At 42.5% G+C, this 20430-nt stretch overlaps 1 protein-coding gene across 1 annotated transcript; it reads right to left on the bottom strand.

Annotated features, from left to right (window-relative positions):
• Positions 1-8606: 8606 nt before the first annotated feature.
• On the bottom strand, positions 8607-16012 carry PGRMC1 (progesterone receptor membrane component 1). Its single transcript, XM_024219986.3, has 3 exons — positions 15634-16012; positions 12616-12771; positions 8607-9093 (listed from the first exon to the last, which is right to left on the bottom strand). Exons 1-3 carry the CDS (start codon positions 15938-15940, stop codon positions 8990-8992), a joined length of 567 nt encoding a protein of 188 aa, XP_024075754.1. The 5' UTR covers positions 15941-16012; the 3' UTR covers positions 8607-8989.
• Positions 16013-20430: the final 4418 nt, after the last annotated feature.

Below are 20430 nucleotides of genomic sequence, written 5' to 3'. Positions count from 1 at the left end.
TAATAAACTAGTAGTAAAAATGTTTGCAGTTATCATTCATGTTATGTTGTGTTTCCCACCGCATCGTTCAATAATGGTGACTTCTACAGCCTTCTAAGCCAGGTTTTACGCCCGTCTATTCTTATTGTTAAAAACACGTTCATATGTTGAGTGCCTTTTTCAGGTTCCCAGTAATCAGTGACAAATTGTTGCTACTCAAAGTACTGTTATGTATGACACCTTTTTGTTTGAAGACAGCTTCTTGCTGAGAATATTGTCTATATACTTTGGAAAACTTACGCCCCCTGTCTGTCTTGCTTTTTATATAGTTGTAATGAAGACCAACTATTGCAATTGTTTACCATGTAAATATCTCTGTTCCACTATGGTGGCATAAGTGTTTTTCCTCGATGCAATATTTACAGCCACAAAAAGCAAACTTTTTCCCCACTGATCCCGAAATGGCTATTTATGTGCATAGGCTTATGCACATTGCATTATATAATTCATACACTTACAGGTAAGGAAGTGACTTTATCTAGAACTGGAACTAAATATTTCTGTAATTTTCTGATGGTTTTGCACCAGGCTGTCATCCCACTTAAAAGCAAATAAATATACTGATTCTTTACTTGCTTCTTGTACCACCTAGATTCATTTACAAACAAGCAAATCCTGAATTTGAAATTTTCCGTTTAGATAATAAAACACAAATAAAGTGAATAAAATGTAATATGTGCACTTTAAAATGAAAAATGCCAATCTGATTGGTTTTACTTCATCATATTAAGATATGAAATAACTTTAGACATAATTTCAGCAAACTTTCCTTAGTAGTTTATAGATTGCATTCTTTAGATCCCACCCCCCCCCCCCTTTTTTAAATTAATTTCCTTACCTTTCTTCCCCTGTAGTTCCATATTTTGGACTGTTCAGCATGATTTGTGTTTCAGAGGTCAATATTCATTTACATGGCTTTTGTAAAATAACTACAGAATTTTTAAAGAATTTGCTTGTAAACTTTTTTTTAAGTTTGTTGATGTTTTCTGGTCAAACTTGTATATTGATGTTGCTCAGGAATAAGATGTAATGTCTTAATTATGAAAGTTAAAGAATAAAATGTATTTTTATTTTACGTAAATCTCTTAAATGTTAATGTATAATATATTAAACTATGAAAAGTAACTTTCAGGTGGCTAATGATCAGGCATGCACTACAGTTGCTTACATAATTCCATTTAATTCCGCTGGTTATTTGTATTGCATTGGCACCTAACTATGCTAGGACCCCAATCTGTTAGGCACTGTATAAACACAGAACAAAAAGATGGTCCCTGTCCCCAAAGAGCTTACAATCTCAGTAAGATACTTGCATGAAATGGTTAAAATATTTGTACTTCTGTTATAAAATGGGCATTAAGGACCAGGTGCTGAGGGGTTGCCACTCACCATTGGAGTCAGGTGGAGTTTCCGCTATTCAGAACTTCCCTAAGCTGCCTAAAATGCGTTAGCTAGATCATAATCCAGTTTTAGGCTAATACACCATGTTACACAGTAACTGGCTAGTGGGTTGTGCCTCAGGTGTGCTTAAGGTCAGATCCTGAAAGGGTAAATTCAGTGGATATTGTAGATGATCAGGCCCTTTTTAGAAGTCGAAATGAACCAAGCCCATTACATACTTGCCCCACTTGCTTTGAAATAAAGCTAGTCACATACCAAAACAACCAAATGTGTTTGGTACATAAATAATGTGATTTGGGATAGGGAGTTCAATAAACCCGAAGGACAAAAATGCTTAGTGTGATTCTGCCACACACCTGCAAAGCTGTGACTGGAGCACTCAGGGACCAAGCAGACAGCTGCTCTCCACCTGTATTGTAACCTCTTTGCAACAAGGAGCACTCAACTCCTCAGCTGGAGAGCTGCTGTTCAGCTACAGGATAAGTGAGGAGGAGTGAGAGAACCTGTCTTCTGCAAACCCACTCTTGGACAGCTCTACTTGAATTATCAGTTTAAATTTCCAGCAGTTGCTGCATATTATGGTACAGCAAGGCAGCAGGTGAAATAAACGAGACAATTAAAATTGGTTTTTAAAATGCATTTGGGTGGGTGAGGTAATATTTTTTTATTGGATCAACTTTTGTTGGAGAGAGAGACAAGCTTTTGAGCTTACACAGAGCTCTTCTTCATGTCTGGGAACCTAGCTCAGAGTGTCACTGCTAAATCTGTTCCACCTTGTATTTACCTGGGACACTCAGTTAGTTTCCTAGCCCTGAAGAAGAGCTCTGTGGAAACTCAAAAGCTTGTCACTCTCACCAACAGAAGTTGATCCAGCAGAAGATGTTGTCTCACCTAGCTTGTCTGTCTACTGTCCTAGGACTGACAAAGCTACAACACACCACTGTGTATTTTAAAACCAAGAAATGTGATCTAAGAATAGTGTTGTTTTTACTGCATTTCTGCTCTGCTTGAGGAGACATTTCCTTTTAACTTTTGTACTAGCTCTGATAGGCTGTAACATGGCTCAAAGATAGGTGAATCCATAGAGAGAGAATTTAACCTTTACCTTCATTTTTCCAGGTAAAGTGATCATGTCCCCCTTGTGAGGCGTAGCCTAGGTATTGAACAAAAATGCGAAAGAAAGGAGGACTAGAGGTGTGAAAAAGCACCAAGGCTCCACTTGTTTGAAAAAGGGAAAACTTTGTCATATCTAGGAAGTAAGGTTAACAATGGCTGTGGCATTTGTTCTCATTTAGCACCCATTTACAAGCCAAAACTTTACATAAATTTCCCCACTTGTATCTAAATGACTAATGTAAGAATGACTGGCAAGATTTCTTTATCAATGATTTAACAACCACTCTCTGGGTTGGCTTAGGCAGTAGAAAAGAGGGAAGAAATAATCCAGGTCCTTTCCACATGACTGAGTACCATTTGACAAACATTTGCCTTGCATTCAGACTCTGCCACTTTATGTTGATTTAACAAACTGGTATCAAATTGTGCATACAGAGTACAAGAGCATGTGGGGCAAAATGCTGAAGGGTAGCAGGTTACAAACTGAATTCGTAGCACACAGTGTACTGGAAGATCTAGTAAATATAAGGATTCAGATGTAAATCCCCTTTCATTGTATAGATTTTTTTTTTAAAATCCAAACAATGCATAAACATGAAGCCTTTCAGCCCCACCTCAGTCTTGTGACTGCTTACATAACTTTTCCTGTGACCATTCATTACTGAAGCATACTTTCTTACATAATTAGAGAACTTAAGGTAATGCCTACTTACAGATAATTAGTTAAGGGGTAGATTCAAAGCCTTTGGAGGTTTATGCCCCTTACAGAGCAGCTGCTAGTGAACCAAGGCTGCTTGGAGATGAGAGTAGGTAGGTTTTTCTTTTTCCAGAATTCTACAGCTCTCTCTATATTATACATGCCCACAGCAATTCTGTCCCTATTCCCCGACAGTTCAGACTAGGGTGATTATTTGGAAAGACTCAACAACTGCTAATCTGCATGATGCTCTGTTAATCTGAAATCTGTTCAATTACCTGGTGTGCTTCTTAGCGCTTAGTCACAGTAGCTGGTGATAGTTGGAAAAGGAGATTAAGCCACAGCAAATGCAGATATAGTTTGTTTGTCCATTTCCCCTAGCCGTGTTTATCAAGAGAAAACATCAGCCATTTTATGAAGCAATTCTCCCTTCCCTTGCCAAAAATTTAGAACATCACTTTATTTCTTACAACAGGCATTGGCTTTACTAGAAGTGGTACCTGACCCCTACCACATTGTACACTTTCTTCCTTCTGTTGAATTGCCTTCATTGTGCATTAGACAGATAAATTCTTACTTAAGCCTGGTCTACACTGGGTGGAGGGGGGGAGGAAATCGATCTAAGATACGCAACTTCAGCTACGAGAATAGCATAGCTGAAGTCAACGTATCTTAGATCGACTTACCTCCCGTCCTCACAGTGCGGGATCGACGGCCGTGGCTCCCCTGTCGACTCCGCTTCCGCCTCTCGCCCTGGTGGAGTTCTGGAGTTGACAGGGAGTGCGTTCAGGGAGCAATTTATTGCATCTAAATGAGACACGATAAATCGATCCCCAATAGATCGATCGTTACCTGCCGATGCAGCGGGTAGTGTGGATGTACCCTTAAATAAGTGCTTACTTCCTCAAAGCACTTTACAGAGCGAGGGTAAGTATCATCTCCATTTTACAGACATGACAACTGAAGCACAAGTTACGTGACTTGTGCAAGGATCTAAAGAGAGTCAATAAGTCAGGTCTCTGGATCCAGTCCTAGACCAAACTACTGTTCACGGACAGTACATTATACTCCTAGGATGCTAGTCACAAAGCTTGTTCTCGTGTACATCACCATTCAGAAGGTTTTATAATTTTGTTGCAGATCCCCTCATGCTGGAATTGTGTCCTCAATTCACATGTGCCAAATGTAGAATGTTTTTCTATATAACATACACAATTTAGGAATATTACTCAAAAGCGTCTTACATGCAGCCACGGGTGGAACTCAAAGGTTCTCCCACCCAAGAAATAATGGAGCAAAGATGGGGAGTTAATTTTGGAGGCGCAACATGTTAAAGCCAAAATAATGTTTTTTGCATTTGAACTCTAAAAAGGGTGAAGTTCAAATTAAGGAAATCAATAGGCCCAGGGCAGCTTCTGAGCTGGGCAAGCACACACCAATCCTGTCAGCTCTGCCTCAAGTTTATATTAACCAGACAGGCTACAACTGGAAACTCATCTTTACCAGGGAGCCAGGCTGAGATGTTGGCACAGCTGTGAAGCGGCTTGTTAACAGCTGCTGAAAGCCCAGGTCAGGGGAAGATCATTGGTTTGGGGGTGTACATGTACATTGTGTTTGCAAAGTTCATTCTGATTTTTGGTGGTTTAGTTAAATTATTGCTATTTTCCTTGAGTTTCATATAAAACCTGCCCACCCCTCACTTCTGGGGAAGAGCCCCCAGTGACCATGAAGGTTTTTTAGGGGCTGTCAGGCAATTTTTTAACATTCCAAAACCCACTTTGGGGCAGTGGCCACTGTATTGTATTTGAAAATAGGTTTTTATTTTTGCTTTAACCTATACACAAGTCAAGTGTATAAGCTGGTCTACACTACAGTTAAGTCTACAGAAGCTGCCTTATGTTGACCTAAGTCAGTGTACACACCTACAGCCTTGCTTCCGCCACTGTAAGTGCCCTACACCGACGCAACTCCAGGAGAGGCATAAGTGGAGCCGTGAAGTTGACAAGAAAGCCTGGCTCCCCAGCTGGGCTGACCCCCAGGCTCGCCGCTGGGAGCTCTGCTTCCCCCTGGGGTCCCAGCTCCCCCGAGGCTCCCAGCTTGGAGGCTGGCTCCCCCTGCAGGCTCTTGATTCCCTGCTGGAAGCATGGCAGCCAACTGGACTGTGGGCACAGATCTCCCTCCTGGAAGTGAGAAACCCCAGCTGGGAGCAGGAAGGCTCCCGGCAGGGATCTGCGTGGAGCTGAGAGCACTGGATCTCAGCCCCCGCACACTGCCCCTCTTCCGTTGATGAAAGTGCACCTGGTGAGTGCACGTACCACCGACAGAAGGAGGGTAGGGTGGACATCAGCCACTGCCGTTATTACTAACTTAGGTTGACTAAAGATTGTAGTGTGGACATGCCCTTGGTTTATGAATATCTTAGCAATGGCATAAGAAGCACCTTAGATCACTTGGAAGCATAGATTGTTGATCTCATTAAGCTCACTTGAAGGCATCCAAACCTTCAACTTCTATGCTTTTCTTGCTATACACCGTTAATGCTTACTTGAGCCTTTTTGTTGCACAGTTGTAGATCTGCAACAACAAAGCAGGTTTTATAGCCATGCTGGAGTACAATCTTGTCAACTGCACATTCATTAATCAAATGTTCAGTTAAAATTAGTATGTTTCAAACCCCATCCAGAGGCATTCAGCTCAGACTGGCTAAGGTTGAATATGGAGTGTCTAAAGTGGAGATTGTACCTATTAAGTATTGTCCCTGTTCACATGACAGACTGGAAACAATATATAAATAAATACCTGAAATTCAGAATGCTAGGGACCAGAAATTTTCATTTGGTCCCTTTAGATAAAATAAAGAAATACCACCACTATGTAAGAATTTTATTGTCTGCCTGTAACAAGTAAAAGCACTTTTCTGATTTGAGGTAAAACCATTAGAAGTAGTCTACAAGGAGTATAAATGGCTTTAAAAAGCAACACAAAGCCCATAACTAGTTTTACATTAGCCTAGCCCCTCCCTACATGGTTCATATAATAATATTTTAGCAAGCTACCTGTGCAAACAACTGCCCTCTTTGTTTTAAGGCCTAGTGTTACAAAAAGACAAATGCCATCAAAGTGGTTCCCAGAGTATGGATTGAGAACAGTCATTCTGAACAAACACGGTCTCAGGTATTTTTACACAGTGCACTAGGTGGTGTTTACAAAAGCTGCTGCACCTCATGGAACACTTTCTATTTAAGAACAATTTTGCCTAGTTTAGGGAGTTTCCCTTTTTGTTTGGTGTAAGCAGCTACGCTCTGTCTGCTCCTCTGCCTAAAGTTTCCTGTCTAAGTTTTATAGAACATTGGGGCTGTTCTGGCAAATAGGATCATCAGCAACGAAGGATTTTGCAAGAGGTTTGAGCTCCCACGGAGCCGGTTTTCATTCAAAAGTACACAGTAGCAGCAACACACATCAGGCTGCTCATGATAAAAAAAAAAAAAAACCACACATGGGCACCATGGAAAAAAACAACTAAAAAAAAACAACTACATAATACTTTGCCTTTCTATAGCACTTTCCACCAGAGGATCTCTAAGCACTTTACATGAAAGAACCGAGGCTCAATCCCCTGTGAAGTAGGTATCATCCTCCTTTTACCAATGGAGAAACTGGAGCACATAGAGTTAAAGTGACTTGGCTAAGCCTACAGAGCAAGTCTGACTCTAGATCTGTGCTTAAGCCACCAGACCACTATTAACCTTTCAGTGCAGGAATGTGCCTATTGTAGATTTGCAATGTTGTCTTGAAAGTTTACTGGCCTAGGTATAAAACCCACTTAACCACCCTTTACCATGGTATTAATGAAGAGTTAAAACATTACTTTTGCTTAAAATATATATATTACATACATACTGCAGGCAAGTGGGCAAGAGTTCTGCAAGGTCGGCCTATTGCAAACTCACATTCAATCTGGTTTAAAACCAACCAAGGTAAAAAAAACATTTAACAAAAGTCAAGGTTAAAAAAAAAAAAAAAAGTGCCTCTCTTGTAGCAGAGGCTTAAGTGAATAGGTAACTTGAAACATGTCCTGAAGGCCAATGAACTCAGGTCTGTTGGACTCAGAAGGGAAACAAGCTAAAAATCAAGGACCTACGCTGACTTGCTTAATTTAATCCAACAGCAGGATCTGACAGAGAGGGAACCACGGAGAACTACAGAGCACGCACAACATTCAAGCAAAAGTGTTTCGACAAGGAATGCATTCCATGAGGGATCAGTGGGTCATTAACTCCTTGAAATTTCCACTAACAATCTGAAATATTTCTTCAGTGTCCTAACAGTATGTTGACCCTCCTCACTGGGCAAAGACATTCTCATTCCCCTTTTTGGTATGTGACTTGGTTACTCAGTAAGGAAGAACCTGCTAAAAAACAAGCCTGGACGTGAGTTATGAGACAAAGTAACACGCTAAAAAACAATTCTAGAGCCAGCTCTACCCTAGAAACTTGCTGGTATAGTAATGTCAGTTAGGGATGCCATGTTTTTTCAAATGACACTTCTATACCAGCAAAAGCATTAGTGTAGATGCAGTTGTACTGGCAATAAAGTGCTTTTGCTGGTATAACTTATTTTGTTCTGGGAACTGGGATGAACTGTACCAGCTTTAGCACTCTTTTGCTGGCATAAGCTGTGTCTACATTAGGAGGTTTGCCAATAAAAAAAAAATTTCATCTAGATTAAATTTTGGGATCAGTCCCTAGAATAGTTTTGCTAAGCGGAAAAGTGAATGAACAGTAGTCATAGCCGAGTCATGCCCCTCTCTAGGTGGGAGGTCCAACTTATAATCAATACCAAAATTTTTGTAACATTTCAGATATGCTTTAGAGGTAAACACAACAAAAATCATTAATCCAGTTACGTGGCTGTCAATAAACATGGGGTGTGTCTTCGCTGCCACTGGGTGTATTTCTGTGCCAGGTAGACATATACATGGTAGCTTTGATCAAGCTCGCATGCTAAAATAACATGACTGCCATGGCACGGACAGTGACTGAGGCTCGCTACTCAAATACATACCTAGGATCTTGGATGGGGTTGTACTCGGATGGCTAGCCTGAGCCACTGTGGCCACACTGCCTCTCTGAACAAAAGAGGATTTTTTAAAAAAAGCATTCATGTTCAGTGATTCCCCTATAGGCTTGTGGTAAATCTTTTTAAAATGTCAGTTTTATCTGCCATTAAAATTATTATTTATATAGCACCATAGATAGGTATGATGCTTTATGGACATGGTCCCTGCCCCACAGAAATTATAATCTAAAGCCCAGATCCTGCAAGCTCTTCCATTGAGTTCAGTGTAGAATAACTACTCATGTGTAAAGTTACTCTTATGCTTCAGTGTTTGCAGGATTGGGGCCTTAGCCATTAAATAAAAGATTTTTTGATTTCAACCTACTCTGATGGAAGAAAAACAGAAATAACTTCTTAGTACAAAGTTGCAGTTCACTTTTGCACTGTCCTGGTGCTTTTTGTCCTACAGAATGTTAGGTCATGCAGTTTTTATGGAAGAAATTTAATCTTGTTTATGTTACTGGTAAATTTAGATTAAGAATGGTTTTTAAAAGCAATCCAATTCACAGCAAGTCTGTACCTTTCCTAACTACTGTTGATGTTACAACTTGTAAAACAGAACTGGAATGTTACAAATGGTCCCTTAAGATACAAAAATATTGTTCCTCACTGCATTCTCTAGTCTCTCTTTTGATCTTTAGCATCTTCTTTTTCTTCTTCATCTGAGTATACGGTGGGTTCCTCTCCTTCCTTCAGCAGTTTGCCAACGTAGTGATACTTAACTGTAAATTGAGAAAAAGCACAGAATACAGATCATTCCTTTACCTCGTGCAACCTAATGTTTTCACTAAAGCAGAGACAGTGGTTAACATAGCGTTAACATTAACATCAAGAACACCAATTCTACATTTGTTTTGCCCACTGACAAAAGTGACTGACTTGCCAAACGATTACTACTGTCGTAACAAGCGGTATTTATGTGAGAAATGGGCAAAATAAATGCAAAACCATACAATTCTCCTTTTGCAAAAACCAGGAGTGACAATGTAAAGGCATTCACGGATACTTTTGTTACCCATGACGTTCTCAATTTCAAGGTCTCATGTTCAAAGGGAGCCAACTATAACAGTGAAGAAATGAAATCCCCACTTTGGGGGTGAGTGGGAAAGAACAACACTCCCCCCCAATTACACTTGCCTATGCCAGTTCTGAAAGCTAGAATCCGAGAATGTCAGGAGAACCTTGAAGGGTTTATATTTTCAGAGATTCATGGTGTGAACAGGCACTGGGAAACAGGAAAAATGTTCTTTCCGCCTGCATTAGAGATGGCACTATAGGAATTCTCCCACTGTGCACCGAGACAAGCCTTATTCCTGTTAAAATGATTCACAAGGAAATATCTAAGTACTGTAGTAAGACATATGCATAAGGAGGAAGGTTATGAAGCACAGCTCTCCAGATCAGCAAAGCCTTTTGGCAAGTGAAGGGAAATCTCTTACTATACTCCCTTCTATATTATAGTTTAAAATTATGAATTTAAAGGCAAATATTTGCATAATCTGCTAGAAGTTTGAGAACTACATTGCAGTTGTTAAAGTACTAACACTTCAGTCCTGGAAAGACTGATTTAAATGCTGGTTTTTGGTCACACATATGGTAGTGTAATACTGGTGTCTAGGACACACTTATCATAAAACCACCATTCAACGTGACATGATTAATAGCTTTGTTCAAGACAGGATGAGAGTCAAAATAGCAGCTGCGTCTACATGAGGAGGTTTTCCAAAATAGCAAATTAGGAGCGAAAAACCAATAGCATTATCTGGGGAAAACTTGGCTCTTCATGTTGGGCACCAAATAAAAAACCAAAAAAAACCAAAACACAACTTTTAATTCCCATTGCACAAAAAATACATTTCTGTAACTGTTTTTAAAATATTGATTATTTGTGACTAGGGGAAGTGATACTGTGGAAAAAGATCCTTGTCTACATTTGCTCCTACTTTTTTTTTTTTTTTTTACCCCAATTAAAGGTTTTTACCCTAAGAGGATTATTTCCTTTTCAACCATTTCTTTTAAAAGGACTTAATTACATTTAGGCACACTGAATAGATTATTTTCACATGTACTCTTTAGAAAGCTCCTTGATAGAAACACGATATACACAACATACGACAGGAACATATGAAAGTTATTGACTTCACAAGTTGATCATGATGAAAATGTCTTGTCTACGTCTGACCCCAGACTGACTGCTTAATGTAAAGTTTGTATAGTTTTCTGGTGTGAAGACCATGCTAACAATGAGCATGTCAGAAACCACAGCTGTGAAAGGACAAGTCGCACTTAAAGTTGTCTGAATGTAGGTATCTTAAGACTTAAGGGTTATATGCCACATTCATTTGTAAGTAGCGTATGTTATACCAGTGTAATAGTGGGAACACTAAATCAGTTGAAGTTCTAGACTTTAAAATTAAGTCTGATGTTCTTGTTTTAACACTGACCACCATGCAGCCAGACTGCTAGTAAAATTTAATGGTCATATTCTCTAGACCAAGTGTATATGGAATTTCCATTACATGTTTCTTACTGAAATGCTTGTTATATAACAACATTTACAGTCTGTTTTATGTAAATGGCGGAAAAAAAACACACACTTAGAACTTTTCTGGTCTAGAAACCCAGGTTAAGTGTTGTGCAGTTAATATTCTTCACTGTATTCTTCACGGTATTACTGTAGAGGATCATTATAGAATAATCAAACTCCTGGGTATAAGAAGCTAGCTGAGCAGTTTCCAACCTACAAAGTTTAAATTTTTTTTGTTTAAACAGTAAACAAAAACCTGGACCACAGAGCAGCTATAGCTGCTATATTTACACTGGAAGCCTTTAAAACAAAGAGCTGCAAATCAAAACATAAGAATGGCCATACTGGATCAGACCAAAGGTTCATCTCGCCCAGTATCCGGTCTTCTGACAGTGGCCAATGCCAGGTGCCCCAGAGGGAATGAACAGAACAGGTAATGATCAAGTGACCCATTCCCTGTTGCATATTCCCAGCTTCTGGCAAACAGAGGCTAGGGACACCATCTCTGCCCATCCTGGCCTATAGCCATTGATGGACCTATCCTCCATGAACTTATCTAGTTCTTTTTTGAACCCTGTTATAGTCTTGACCTTCACATCATCATCTGGCAAAGGTGGACTGTGCATTGTATATAGAAATACCTCCTTTTGTTTTAAACCTGCTGCCAATTACTTTCATTTGGTGACCGCTAGTTCAAAACAGAAGAGAGAGTATTGCCCAGATTTTTTAGATTATTGTATATTTATATCTAAGCCTGAATAGACAAGAAAAGTGATAGCTGCTTTAAACTTATTTTGTTGGCAAAGTCTCCAGATGTGAGCAAACAGCAGCCTGTCTCCCCTAATTCTGGGACTGCCATTCCTGAATAATGCTGCATAGTTAATTTGACATATACAGAATTTATTAATTTCACTCAGTATTCAAAGGCGCTTAAATGATTTTTGAAAATGCAACATAGGCTTCTGAAAGTCACTTAGAAGCTCCTGAAAATTTTACTTCTCTGAATCTTGTTTTGTAAATGCTCAAATAAGAATGGGAGAAACAAGGAGTACCAAGTGGAAAACATCCAGTTTTCCAGAAGTAAGCTTCCTTAATTCTTCAGGATGTTAGAAAAACAGAATGCTCCCATACAATGCCAACTAAATTTAACTGCCTTACAGGAACACTCTCTATGTGCAACCAGGTTAATTAAGACGTTAAAAGCAGTTTCATTCCCTGCCAATTTTTTTTTTCTCTCCCAGTTTTACAGTCACATTTTACTATTTGAAAAAGTGGTTTAATCTCTTCTCTTTCTCTGTAAAAAACCAAAATCAAACAAAAAGCTACCACCCAAATGGGGGAAAACTGACATTTTTTCTCTAATCTTTCAGTATTAGAAAACTTAACACAACAAAGGGTACAATATTTTCAAACAGAAGTTCGTTTGCAGCGTTGGTTCCAGGATATTAGAGAGACAAGATGGATGAGGTAGTATCTTCAATTGGATCAACTTCTGTTAGTGAGAGATCTTTTGAGCTTCTTCTTCAGGTGTGGGCCAGACCTTAAGAAGAAGGCCTCTTTGTAAGTTTATGTCTTTCCCCATCAGAAGTTGGTGTAATAAACGATATTAACCTCACCCACCTTGTCTCTTAGACATTTGATATAGCCTATTGAATGTCATCCACCATTATACACAGAAACTAGCTACTTCACTGAGAGTGCATTTGAAATTGCTTACAAGTGAACTGTGATTCCCAGTCTCTCAGGGTCTCTTGCTGCGTAGCGTTGAGATCAGACAGGTCATCATATTCATCCTTCAGAGCCTCCTTATCCAGACAGAATGTGGCAAGACCTCTGGATGCATCCCTTCCAGCAAAAATTCCATATGGGCCCTCTTTAAAATAAAAAAATGTTGGGGTAATTATTATGTTGCTGTTTCTTTGAGGACCACGTACCAAGAACCAAATGACATGCTGATCCCCTGACTTGAACCTTATGTAGAAATCCCCAAATAAGATTTGTATTGTAAAATTTGTCCTATTTTGTAATATTGAGCCAGATATTTTCCAGTACATACACACCCAACAATCCCCAAAAACAAAAACAAGAAACACTACAAGAAAACAGAATCACTAAAGATGATACTGAGCATGCTGGGACATCAGGAAGAGGAGACAAGTGCTGGTGTGCGGAGGGCATGGCAAAAGGGAGCGATGCACAAGGAGATGACAAGAAGCAAATGGCTTTCCTGGAGCAAGCCTAAGACATATGGGTGGCACCTGTAAAGACAGCTAACAGGAGTTAGTTATGTGGGAAGAGGAAAGCAGAAAGGATTCAGAAGTCTGAGGAGATGGAGTGCCAGGCAAGGGTATGGCTTTCTGACAAATCCTTCTGGCTTAGAGAGTTGACCCATGAAAGAAGAAGGACCTGAAAGGTGATTAGTTGGCTTGAGATATGGAGGAGAATCTTGACTGACACTACTCCAAGGATAGCGATCAGGCTGGACTTGGGTGCCTAGTAAAGATAAAATTTACACAAAATGCATGTAATGCACATTTTATAATAATCCCAAGGGACTGATGTGTACATGTCACAGTGGGTCAGAAGTATCTTATCAAGAGGGAGTGCTGGTAAACTTCATCAATTATTAACTTATTTGCAATAGTAAGCAGAATGTTTTATCTGTACAGAAGTAACAGAAAATTTGCGATAGCACATGTTCCAATGATACATTAATGCCTCTTAAGAGAGGCTGAAACACCAAAATCTGTTACTTGAGAGGCTGTGCCCACCTGCACTTGGGAGAAGAAGCCTTTTCAGAGTTTCAATAAATGGAATCACTTTCCTTTTCATACAGAGACTCAATTTCATGACTACATTAATAAATTAAACATGGTATTCAGCCTCTCATGTTCTGAGATGTAACTCATGAGTAGGTTTTTTTAAAGCTCTATGCTGATAGAGAACCACACATCCAAATCAATCATGTATATTACCTGACTGTTCTAAAACTTAAAACCTTACTCATCTTTACACACACACACACACACACACACACACCATGGATCATCTTTGCATGGGTCTGAACAGCACAAGTGGGGCTGTAATTTTGACTGGGAACAACTATCATAAAAATAACTCTGTTACTATATTATAAATATTAAATAATATAACTGTTTCCATCAAAAAGTGAATGTAATGATGAAATCAACAAAAGATTTCATGGGCTGCCATCTATGGCTTTACAAAGAAATCTTGTGCCAGGTGAACAAAACTGCCTGCCCCATCAGTATCATCATTTAAAGAGTTCTGTAAATGTGCATGGAGCTTGACAAAAAAAGATCAAAATAAAGTGAAAGAGGAAGATATACGCTGAGTGTACACAACTAAAAGGCTTGGTTCTGTACTCTGATGATACAAGTAAACCTACAGGAGGAGCCCTGAGTATGCCAATTAGTTTAGGTGAGTAGGAATTGCAGGACTGGCTCCCAACTTTATGATCTCATTATTATTACTTAGTTGTAGTGGTATCACCTCCAATTAGGCATAAGTTCACCAATTTTAAAGACAACCCAAATCCAGAGCCACTCAGAAGCAAAAGTGTTTTTCAAATAGGAAACTAGCGAGATTAAGCATTAATAAAGAGCATCCCCTCCCCCCCATGTGTTGTGCAGGGAATACAGTTCTAAATAGCTGCCTAAATTCCAGCAGACAGCATATATTGCAAAGCCCTGGGGTGGGGTACTTTCCCCTTTAGAGACCACCACTGCCTTTTATTTTGGCCCTTGTGGGCCCCCATATTGGTAGTTTTGTCTTGTTATCTAGGAGTCTCCTGTGCTCTGGAAAGAGGCACTGACTGTTGTGTAACCTACTACACCCACGGAGATTGCAGAGCAAGGCAGCGATTTGGGTTGTGTTCAGTCAGGCCCTGGGAGTTGGGTGAGGGGCTGGGCTTCTAAACTGCAGACAGAGCACAGATGGGCCTCTCTTCTCCCCCTCCCCCCCTCCCAATTCAGTGTCCCCAGTATAATCCTCTCCACAGACCAGATCCGCCAGTTACACAGGGAAACAACAAACAAGCAGCAGAGGGAGGGTTGGGGAATCTCTGCTAGTGAGATGGGAACATACTGTGAGAGACAGAACCCAACACTGCAACCAGATCCAAGGCCTCTCCCCCACACTGCTCCCCAGAGCCTCTCCACTGCACCCCTCTCCCCCACAGTACACAAGAGCACCTCCGCTGGTCCCCACTGCACTCCAGCTCATCCCCACTGCACCCCAGCACCTCCCCAGTCCCCACTGCACCCCAGCTCATCCCCACCACACCCTCCCCCTCACACTACACCCCAGCACCCCAGCTCGTCCCCTGGTCCCCACCACACCCTCCCCCTCACACTACACCCCAGCACCTCCCCGGTCCCCACTGCACCCCAGCTCGTCCCCTGGTCCCCACCACACCCCAGCTCGTCCCCTGGTCCCCACCACACCCCAGCTCGTCCCCTGGTCCCCACTGCACCCCAGCTCGTCCCCACCACACCCTCCCCCTCACACTACACCCCAACACCTGCCCTAATCCCCACACCCCCACAGCCTCTCCTCCTCCCCCAGTCTGCACCCCAGCACCTCCCCCTCATCCCCGCTACACCCAGCACCTCCCCCCACAGCTCCCCACATCCTCTCCTCCTCCCCTACAGCTCCCAAGAGCCAGCCTCCCCCCGCACCCAGCCCCTCCCGCCGCTGCCCCCCAGCCACCCACCGGGCCCGTAGAACTTCCTGGCGCGGCTCACGTCGAAGACTTTGCCGTTGATGGCCATGAGGATGCGCGGGTCCTGCACCCCGTCGTAGGGCCGCAGCTGCGCCAGGGTGAAGTCGCGGCGCTTGAGCTTGGGCGGCGGCGGCGGCTCGGCGGCGTCGGGCTGGCGCGGGGGCCGCTCGCCGCGCAGGATCTGGTAGAGCAGGAAGAGGCAGAGGCCCAGCAGGCTCAGGTTGAGCGGCGAGCTCAGGATCTCCAGCAGGAGCCCGCCGCTCTCCGCCTCCGCCGCCGCCTCGTCCTCCTGGGCCATGGGCTCGACTGGTTCCGCGGCTCGCCGGGCTGCCTCTGAGCGGCCAGCGGGGACGGGGAGGAGCGGCCAGCAGGGCCCGCCCAGCCCCGCCAGGGAGGAGGGACCTGGGGCTTCACGCCCAGGCAGCCCGCCAGGGCTTCAGCGAGCTCGCCTGGGGGCCCCGAGCCCAGCCAGGCCCGAGCGAGCCCCTGCTCCGGGTGTGCGCAGAGCCTGGGCTCGAGTCATAACAGCCGGGCTTTGGCGCGCTCCTCTCGGCCACCCAGCCAGAGCAGATGTCCTGATTTTACAGGGACAGGCCTAACATTCGGGCTTTGTCTTATATAGGCGCCTATTCCTCCTCCCGCCCCCGCTAGCTGCTCACCCTATGGCCAACCGCAGGGCCAAATGCCACCCTGGGCGGGTGAGCAATGTGGGCTCCTGGTTTCTTTGTGCCCCTTCCCCCCGCAGTGGGCTGCTCTGTGGTAGGGTGACCAGATTTCCCGATTTTATAGGGACAGTCCTGATATTTGGGGCTATTTCTTAAAAGGCACCTATTACACACACACAGGGCCGTCTGTAGACAGTGTGGTGCTCTACGCAGCCCCAGGCCTCCGTGGGGCGGTGGGGCTGTGCCCAAGGTCTGTGGAGGGAAGGAGCAGGCTTGGGGGGCAGAGGGGAACCACCCCCCAGCACTACCGGCAGAGTGGGTTGGGGCCAGGTCACTCCACTTCCCGCCACCCGGTGAGTGCAGGGCAAGCCTGACCCCTGCTGCAGTTCCCCAAGTTGTAGCTCATGGGAAGGGGTGGAGCAGGGGCAGATCAGGGCCAGGGGCTATGGGGACGGGGTGGAGTGGGCACAGGGCAGGAGCGGGGACAGCTTGCCTGGCCGGATTGGGCTGGCTGCTGGAGCAGCACTAGGGTGACCAGATGTCCTGATTTTATAGGGACAGTCCGATTTTTGGGTCTTTTTCTTATATAGTCTCCTATTAACCCCCACCCCCTGTCCCGATTTTTCACATTTGCTGTCTGGTTATCCTAAGCAGCACAGAGCTGCATAGGGCACCAGGAAATTTGGGCCAATTTGGTGCCCCAAATTTCCTGGTGCCCTACGCAGCTGCGTACTTTGCATATGGGTAAGGATGGCCCTGCACACACACACCCTCTGTCGTGATTTTTCACACTTGGTATCTGGTCATCCTACTCCATAGTCACCTGTTTTCTCTCATCTTGTTCTGGGCTTGTCAAGTTTTGGGACAGGGACTGTCCTTTTATCTGGTGTACTGCACAATGGGGTCCTCCTCGGCCAGGACTGCGGCTCTAGGTGCTACTGCAATGTAAGTAATTATACACAAAAAACTATCTTAAGGTTACAAAGCCAAGCCCTCAGAGAATGCCAGACTTAAGGTTGTCATTGGGCTACTCAGTAGTAAAGTTAAGCATACACGTAAGTGTTTGCAGGATCAGAGTTTACAATCTTTGCTACAAGATGATTTTTATTCATGTTATCGTTTTTCATGTTACTGTCCTTAATCAACCGATCCGTTATTTTTCTTGCTAGTTTCTTCAGTCCTCCCCCTCCTCCCTGCTTTTTCCACAATATTCTTGCAGAGGACAACAATCCCTTCAACACATTCAAAACTTGGGATGTGCCTCTTATGTTTTATTGGCTGATACTAAAATAATATGGCCCCATATTATTTTAGTATCCGCCAATAAAACATAAGAGGCACATCCCAAATTGTGTATATATAGTTAATTAGGACATTTGCAATCAAAGGAACTTTCATGTGTGAGGGTAGTTCAAAACATTGTGTTGCACTTTGCCATACACTAAAGTGTAATTATCTCCAATAACTGTACCATACTTTTTAAAAGACGTGTTATAATTGCCCCACCACAATGCTATTCATGTCATATCATCTCTTAGAAAGGGATCACTTCACATGTTGAGGTTTATTTTGCTCTTAGCAATGATGGGAAAGAGAAGCAGGAAGAGGGCTGAGATTGGGCCTAGACTAGAGGCATTTTCTAGCTACATTGCCAAAAAGGAACACTAGATGGTGCTGTGAGCACACTAATGTTTTCTGCATAGCTCATGCTGTATTTTAGAACATCACCTTAGTCTCTAACCATAATGAATAAATTAGATTTCATAGATGCTCACAATGAGGGTTTCATCAGAGAGCCCTGTAATATGATTTAGCAGCCAGCAAATTGCAATTACCTTACAAAACAATACAAAATATCTGCTCATTCTTTTCAAATTGATTTGGTGAAGTGGAAAGGCACTTTGTATGTCTGCTATTGTGCACACTGAAATACAGAAATGTGACCTTACATACAGAATAACCACAAGTGGAGCATGGATTGTTTTATTACAACCCATCATGAAGCTCAATAGCTAGTCTATTAGTGAGACTCAGACATTCTTTCTATACATTTCCTAGCATTTAATCTGATAGAGCTTTTTTCCACTGGTTTAAGCTTGGGCATGTGCATTTTTGATCATCTGCTTGAAAAATTAATGATCTGAATAGTATTTACTAAAGAGAATCCAAATACACCTGTATACCCGCTTCTATGTGGGGTTGGTCCCATGTGTTCACTCTTTTGTTATATGAGGGAACAATGCACAAGTGATAGTTCTGAGAGTGCATTTTACAAGATGTTTAGCAACAGAGAACTAGCCTCATACTAGGGGGTCTAATCTTGGAATTCCTTATTCAGTTTTGATTGCAATAGGGCTTTGGACTAAGTAAGGACTTCAAGATGGGGCCCATTGAGGCTAACACAGAAAGGCTCCTGATGTTACCAGTTTTGATTCTTTAAAATTGTGTGCTCTTTCCTTCTGTGGTATTCCATCTATTTCTACTTATGACAGTGTTCTTAAGAAGGAAGTACTGGAGTCTAGACAGTGATTGTGCACTACTAACTGCCTATGTCACCAGAGAACTGAGGGAGGGGGAAAAAAGTACCTACCAAGGGGCTTGAATTTTCATCTCCTAGCACCTGGTGGTGTATTTTAATACCTATGCTAAATAGGTGTAAAATGCTTCCAGATCAGGGTGGTAACATTACATTCTCTCTTTGCACAGCTGAGTAGCACCACACAAGGTGCAAAGAAGTGAAAAATCAGGCTGTCTGAAGTATGAAACTTGGTCATATACTCTACAGAAGAACTTGGTTTGAGTTAATAGTGACCAGACAGTTGTATGCATCAAATCTTACCATACTTTCTAAAAGCCAATTACCATTGGTGACAATGTATTTGCTTTTCCTTACGCTGATTGCTGCGGCATTTAGTTAAAAGTTGGGATGGGAAGTAGTTGGTTTGATTTTCTTTATAATCTTCAATGGTAGGAAAGAACAAAGGTGCCCCTAGAAATTTTTCACAGGGTATGCACAACTTAACTACAAAAGGATCTCTCAAAACTGTGTGACTGGGCAACAAAATGGCAGATGAAATTCAATGTTGATAAATGCAAAGTAGTGCACATTGGAAAACATAATCCCAACTATACATATAAAATGATGGGGTCTAAATTGGCTGATACCACGCAAGAAAGAGATCTTGGAGTCATTGTGGATAGTTCGCTGAAAACATCCACTCAATGTGCAGCGGCGGTCAAAAAAGCTAAGAGAATGTTGGGAATCATTAAGATAGGGATAGATAATAAGACAGAACATATCATATTACTGCTATATAAATCCATGGTACGCCCACATCTTGAATACTGCATGCAGGTGTGGTCGCCCCATCTCAAAAAAAGATATATTGGAATTGGAAAAGGTTCTGAAAAGGGCAACAAAAATGAGTGGGTGAAACTAAGGACAGGGCAAACTAAGGAGGCCTGAGTTCGATTCCCAACTCTGCCACTGGTCTGCTGGATGACTTTGGGCAAGTCTCCTGGTACCTCAGTTTCTCCCCCCCCCCCCCCCGGTGTAGAAAACCTGCAGCACTTAAGTCCCATTTAAGCACTATTTCAAAGTCTTAAGTGGTGGATTATCTCTGTGTTGGCCCACTGCAGAGGGATCAGTGTCATCCCATATTCTTGGACCCCTCCCAACTCCTTATTGTGCAGCAGCATCCTCTGTCTTTCTCTCTCTATTGAGCTACTAATTCAAATGAACTCGATGGTGAACTATGTGCCTCAGTGTTCACCAGGGAGAAGGGAATGTGATGGTGATAGGTGCCAGAAAGAGCGAACTCTCCCAAAGTGAAGAATATGATATACCGCTGGCTATCAGGATGATGTCAGTACTGGAGACTGATTAATCAGAACATCTGCAGCCTAAGAAAGCTCCAGATGGAACTCATTACAGAATTCTGGAAAACGTGTCAGAGATAGGGGGCAGACCGGTTAGCTGGAGCAGCTTGACAATGTGCTATTGAATTTCCTTTCAAAGAAACATATTGGTGGAAGCTTGCTACTCAGTCTGATTTTCAAACAGTTTCCTTACTGCAGTTATCAGTCATGCTGCCAGATCTGCTGCTTCTGAATTGGTCCTGCC

This window comes from Terrapene carolina, unplaced genomic scaffold, assembly GCF_002925995.2.
Source record: "Terrapene carolina triunguis isolate 2854851 unplaced genomic scaffold, T_m_triunguis-2.0 Scaffold131, whole genome shotgun sequence".
NCBI lineage: Eukaryota > Metazoa > Chordata > Testudines > Emydidae > Terrapene > Terrapene triunguis.
This window is presented reverse-complemented; position numbering and strand designations above follow the sequence as displayed.

Bases quoted from the DNA above. Each gene is read 5' to 3' on its own strand.
- PGRMC1 (XM_024219986.3), bottom strand. From the start codon at position 15,940: ATGGCCCAGGAGGACGAGGCGGCGGCGGAGGCGGAGAGCGGCGGGCTC. The intron at 12,772-15,633 runs GTGGGTGGCTGG...TTTATTTTAAAG, and splicing joins CAGGAAGTTCTACGGGCCCG to AGGGCCCATATGGAATTTTT. The intron at 9,094-12,615 runs GTAAGCAATTTC...CTCAATTTACAG, and splicing joins CTGGGAATCACAGTTCACTT to TTAAGTATCACTACGTTGGC.